The sequence below is a fragment of the Rhagoletis zephyria genome, unplaced genomic scaffold (genome assembly GCF_001687245.7).
Source record: "Rhagoletis zephyria isolate East Lansing unplaced genomic scaffold, Rhagoletis_zephyria_1.1 Rzeph_scaffold_00070, whole genome shotgun sequence".
NCBI lineage: Eukaryota > Metazoa > Arthropoda > Insecta > Diptera > Tephritidae > Rhagoletis > Rhagoletis zephyria.
The window spans coordinates 531,117-537,281 of record NW_016157154.1 but is presented as its reverse complement, the minus strand read 5'-3'; the positions used below and the strand labels follow the sequence as shown (position 1 = coordinate 537,281).

The following is a 6,165-nucleotide window of genomic DNA, read 5'->3' as shown; positions in this document are numbered from 1 at the left end:
GCCGGTAACACTCCCTTATATGAATTCGCCTTACGTTCACCGTTTGCTCTGCTATTTCGCCTACTTAAACAGAATTAAGCTGATGCCAGATGAAACTTTGTAGCTTTGCGTGATGTTTATTACTTTGCCAGCAAAGCGCCAGACGCAAAAGGTATGCCACAATGAACGCCAAGAAAACAATTTTGTGCTGCTATTTTACTCGTCAAAATTGCAGTGGATTTTGTATATTTTGCTTTAAAAATATCAGCTATGTGATTAAGTTTTATGTTTCTACATGAAAACTCGAATTTGGACGAAGCAAAATAAATATTAAACCGGCTGATTGTCAAAGCGCGCAAACAGATGGGAGTTGGCCATCTTTTCGCTTCGCGCTGCAGCTTCAACGATCTATGTGGCATGCTTTGTGCATTTTTATACAATTCATCTTATCTGTCAAAGCGAATCTGTCACGTAAAGCGCAGCAAAAGTTTTATGTGGCATCAGCTTTAAAGCTGTAGCGAAAACAGCTGATACCATTTTGTCCCTTTTATAATTTGGGTGACCATTAGCGTGGGCCGAAAATCCGCTTTTTTAGAATTTTGATTGGTAAAAGCAAAAATATGGTTCATTATGCTCTAAAAACAATCTGTGTGAAAGATGACAATTTTTGGTCAATATCTTAGGCTTGCCCAAGTCCATTAAAGTTCAGTGTGCTCAAAAAATAAAAATTAATTAATACTTTTTTTTAAATAAAATTGCAAGTATATTCGAAGGTATTAGTCCTACATAATGAACCATACTTTTGCTATTACCAATCAAAATTCAAAAATAGGGGACTTTCGGCCCACGCTAGTGACCATATGTAGAAAAAGCGAAAACAGATTAAAAATGAGGAAATCATAACCAATATATATATAAAAGAAAGATAAATTATTATAAATTATTTTTTTATATTAAGCCAGATTTAACCAATCGATAACTATATTGTGCAACCAACAAAAATAATTCGTGCTATATGTTGTGTTCTTCTAAAATTTTGAAAGCAAAAAAAAAATATGGGCACCTTTGGCATGTACAGCCGTCATCGTCCAGCGGGGCAATAGAAATAAATCTATTCCCCAAAGCGCCGCCGAGCGAATTTCGCATTTCGCTTTGGCTGTGTTCAAATTGACATGGTTACGCGCGTTCTAATTTTGAAAGCGGGAATTTCGCTGTGGTGAGTTCGCCGGCTCGTAGCGTTTCTGAGAAATCTAATTAAAAACGAAAGGATAACAGCCAAAAATTTCTCAAACATCTCTTCCCTATTTATACTTTCGCCACTGTATGCACATGACTAAATAAATATGTTTGTTTTTGACTGTTAAATCCAGTATTTGTGGGCTTTCTCTTTGAACATTTTTTTCTATTCATGTTTTTTTTCAATTGATCTTAATTTTATTCTAACAATTTTTATATCGATTGACACTTGTTGGTTTCTTTAAATCAACCTCAGATGAATTTCAAATGTAAAATTTAAACCTCGTTTACAATTTGAGAATCGTTTGAGAAAAACATTTTATATGCTTGTATCGAAATCCTGTTTTAAGCATTGACTTGCTTTTATTGAAATCCGTTCTGTCGTTGATGTTATGTTGTGGTGATGTTCATAAAAAGTAAATGAAATAATAGAAACAAACTAGAAGTGGGTAAAAATTTCAGCTGATTTTTTAAAAATCAGCATGTTGTAAGCGTCGTAAAACAATTTTAACTTTACTCACATATTTGTATTCGTACGTCCTATTATAATCTATAATGATTTTTATTTTTCGAGTTTGACAAATAAAAATCAAAAGTAATAACACTGGATCACAAATTTTAATTTTGAGTTTGTTCTCCAGATGCCACTATCCAATTTGTACGTAGAACCGCTCGCTGATTCCGAAAATCGAGTTAATTTATTTTTGTATGGATACGTTTTTGATATATTTGCAATTTACCGTTATTGAGCTTAAAAAAAAGAGTGGTTCCACTTAATCAAGTATATCTCTTTAATTAAATAATCGTAATGCGAGATATAGTAAATGAAAGAAAATAGTCATTATTTTTATTCGATAAAAATCGATTTTTATTCGTTAAACTCGAAAAATAAAAATCATTATAGCTGTAATTAAATTATGTAGTAATGAATTTTGTCGTACTTAATTACGTTGTAATAAAATTTGCTGTGATGAATGGTCCGGTAATAAAATGGGGTAATTAATTGTGCCATAATAAGTAGAGGTACGATCGTACACCGTCTCCAAAAGAGTCACAACTCAAAATAATACGTTTGTCAGAAAATGCGAAAAACTATTTCTTAGCACATGATAATCATATGGACAAGGGAGACTTTACCTAAGGTTTTTTTGCTCTGCGTACATTTTTAGCGCATAATCTAAAAAATGCCAAATTTTGAGTTGTGACTCCTTTGAAGACGGTGTGCGATATGTATAATTAATCCCTTTTCACTACTTTTCTATTATTATTTAGTCATAATTGATGATTGTTTTCTGAGAAGACACAGGTTAAAGACTTGTAAACAAAAATCAGAGTTGTTATGTTCAGAATAATAAGTTAAAAGTCTTAGTACAAAAAATATACAGCTTTTATAGAGAGACAACGAAAAAATGCAAAATTTCTACAAAATTTCCGTTGTTCCTCCTTAATCAATTCTTGATTCCATCAATTATTCTCAAATCGGCTTTAGATTGTTCATTAATATGTTTATTTAAATCATTGTACCATTCTTTAATATAACGTCTTTACTATTTACAGCAAATGGTCCGATAGGCGCCGATGGTCATATTGGAACATCAAACATTCCTGAAACAATAAACGGCACAACCATTGTTGGTGGAATCAATCAACAAAAGACAGCAACTAATACGACTACACAAAAGCGGCCGCAAAGACGAGGGGCGAAACCACAACCTGACCGACCTCAAAGAGTTTTATTCTGTTTAGGATTAAAAAATCCACTTCGCGGCTTATGCATCAACATAGTTGAATGGAAGCATCCTTTTTTAATTACCAGGAGAGGATATAATTTTTTCGGCTAAACACGCATCACTAGTTTACTGGTATTAAACTAAGGAAACGTAGATAAAAAAGTTGTAAAAAATAGGGAGTTCACAGTGAGTTGTATACTGTCGTCATCAGAGGCGTTAAAAATACTTTTTAAATAACATTTAAATACAAAATACAAATGCGTCACAAAAAAGTATATAAACTACTATTACAAAAAGTATTTAAATTCAAAATACAATACATTTGAAAATAATTTAGAAATCCCTCCTACAAACAAAAGGCCGTAACTATCCAGCCAGAACAATATCCGGAAACGTATCCGAAAATGAAAACAATATCGTATAAAAACCTGATGTTTCATCCGTTTTCCGATTCCGTTTTCGGACGTTTTTCGGATCAATTGCCCCTTAAAGTGTTCTGCCGAAACGTATGTGCAGAAAACTATCGAAAATGGTTGTAAAACGGATGCGCTTTCGGCTGTTTTCCTGAAGTTTGTCTGATTCAATTTTTCGTTGAAAACGATTTCATTATGAACTTCACAGAAACTTTTTCATAGTTACTGGAAACCAAACAAAAAACAATTTTAAGATTCAGCAATTATTTCAATTTGAATAAATAATTTTAATGTGTTGCTTCTGACGGAATTCGAACCTAGGACCCCCTGAAAGCTAACAAATAGTAGCACACTTCTCTGTACACTCATGTTATCAAATGCTCAGTTTGAACAAATATTTTAAAATTATTGTTTTGAAATGAGATGATGACATTTTTCGGATACGAAAAATTAACAAATATGGAAATCGTTTTCTGAACGTTTTTCGGAAAAAAGTACGTTTCTCTGCTGGCTGGATAACAGAAGCTTCAAAAATTCTTTATTTTTCAATGTTATTGTGGCTTATTAACATTTTATTTTTAATATTTTTATTGAGCTTTGTACCGCTATTGTTTATTAGGAAAAATTGAAAAAGCAACAAAGTCTAAGCGGTAGAAGTTATAGCAGCTATTTCGAAGATCACCACGTCTCCTCATCAGACTTCTTTTTTCTGGACTTCGGCAGGGATCGAACCTGCGTATTCGATGTGCAAAGTCAGAAGCGTTAACCACTGAGCTATGTACACCCCGTAAACTCTTGTTGCTATTTAATTTTCCTTATTCAACCAACTACTATCAAGTGCAGCTGATTTGCCGCTATTTAAACTCGACAGCGTGGTTGTTGTCAATTCTATACACCCATTTGCTTATTTGCTTTTTTGTATAGTTTCAGGCAAGCTCTTCCTAAACTATGTACAAGAGTTTACGGAGTGTACATAGCTCAGTGGTTAACGCTTCTGACTTTGCACATCGATTACGCAGGTTCGATCCCTGCTGAAGTCTAGAAAAAAGAAGTTTGATGAGGAGATGTGGTGATCTTCGAAATAGGTGCTATAACTTCTACCGCTTAGACTTTGTTGCTTTTTCAATTTTTCCTAATAAACAATCGTGGTACAAAGCTCAATAAAAATATTAAAAATTCTTTATTTGTTGCAATGAAAAAGTGAAGAAAGAGAATGAGTAAATTGGTAATTTGTTTATTGCGCTTCGTATGACCTTCTTACATTTTTGATAACCCAAAAAGGAGATTTTCAAATTAAAAAAAGGAATGACAGTCTTGTACAGCAAAACTTTATGATATGACAAATAATGAAGAATAGACCGAGTATTTCAAAATACGTAAGTATTTTAAATTCAAATACGAAATATTCTTGTAAAAATGTATTTAAATACAAAATACAATTACGCATTTTATAATTTGTATTTGAAACGCTTAACATCACTGGTCGTAATGTTGTACATCGTAAAGTTTTGGAACTTCGTTAGTAATGTTATGAAAATACGATCTATAACAATATGAGAGCATACAACATTTTGTGAAATCCCTAAAGCAGCATTTACATGTGGCGATTTTGTAAGCGATTCAATGACGCCTTAGAAGTTGCTTTCACTTAGGGGAACACGATTTTATCTCTTTCTAAAAATATAAACACAATTTACAAAGGGGATTTTGTGGAAAGCGATGGCGAATCGCTTAGAAAAGCGCCTTGTGGGTCGTTGAAAACAAACATGATACTGATAGCGAAATACTACAGAACCCATTGGCAGGTATAATACGCACATCACCGTAAAGCCGGGCAGCCAACTGACTTGTATACTGTCCCCGAATTTGCCGCGAAATCTCTCCGATTTTGTACGAAATTTCCCGCTTCAGATTCCAAATATTTAAAAAAATAACAATAATAATTACTAGGTGCTTACATATATCATGGTCATTAATATTTAAAATATATTAGGTCATAAATTACTTTACATTTTGTTTTTGAACTCTCCACCTCTAAAACTCGTTTATCCCTTTGGATAAAAATTGTGCCGCAATTTGGGCTAGCTAATGAACCATTTTTTTAAAAGCCACGTATGCGTAATGCCAACATATTTAACCTAAAATTATTTATTTTTTTTTAAACTTATATTTCGCTTCTTTGAGCAATCTGAAATTCTTTTGACAGTAATAGACCTAATAATTGAAAAATTTTTATGTTCCAACAAAAACTAAAAGTTCAGGAATTCTATGGTAAATATTTATAAAATAAATTAATGTCTAATTTCTTGCAAAAATCAGCCCATTCGCTAATCGGGAAGGAAAGGAGAAATTTTAGGCAATAAGTCCACAAGGGTCTTGAAAAAGTTTTATTTTGCTTATATGCATTTTGAAAACGTTTCTTTGGTAAAAGAAATTGGTATAATTTTTAAAGACTCCAAGAAAAGTATAACATAAATTTTGAAAATAGACTTAGAATTGTCAAATTACGTGCATAAGCCTCCTTGGTTAATATTACAAAAAAATGTACATACGAGTATGTACCATGCAGGAAATGGGATTAGTTTATACCTAACTATTAACTAACTAGTAGTCGACTAGTGGTAACTATTTATTAACTATTTCCCTTGGCCGTAACTAACTACTTTTGAAGGGCGATGTCCGCAAAATAGTGAGAACTGGTTTCCTCTGCATTAGATGTCAACTAACTTACAGTTAACTGATTTTGGACATAAAATATCAATAAGAAAAACAAAATATTTTTTTTTTTGTTACTTTTTTATTTATTT

At 32.5% G+C, this 6,165-nt stretch overlaps 1 protein-coding gene across 1 annotated transcript in view; it reads left to right on the top strand.

Moving 5' to 3' along the window:
- Positions 1–2,185: 2,185 nt before the first annotated feature.
- Positions 2,186–6,165, top strand: part of LOC108371583 (voltage-dependent calcium channel type D subunit alpha-1-like) — a 36,788-nt gene continuing 32,808 nt past the window's right edge. Inside the window, exons 1-2 of the mRNA XM_017627172.1 lie at positions 2,186–2,210; positions 2,773–3,010. Of these exons, the coding sequence (XP_017482661.1) occupies positions 2,186–2,210; positions 2,773–3,010 (263 nt within the window). The remainder of the gene's footprint in view (positions 2,211–2,772; positions 3,011–6,165) is intronic.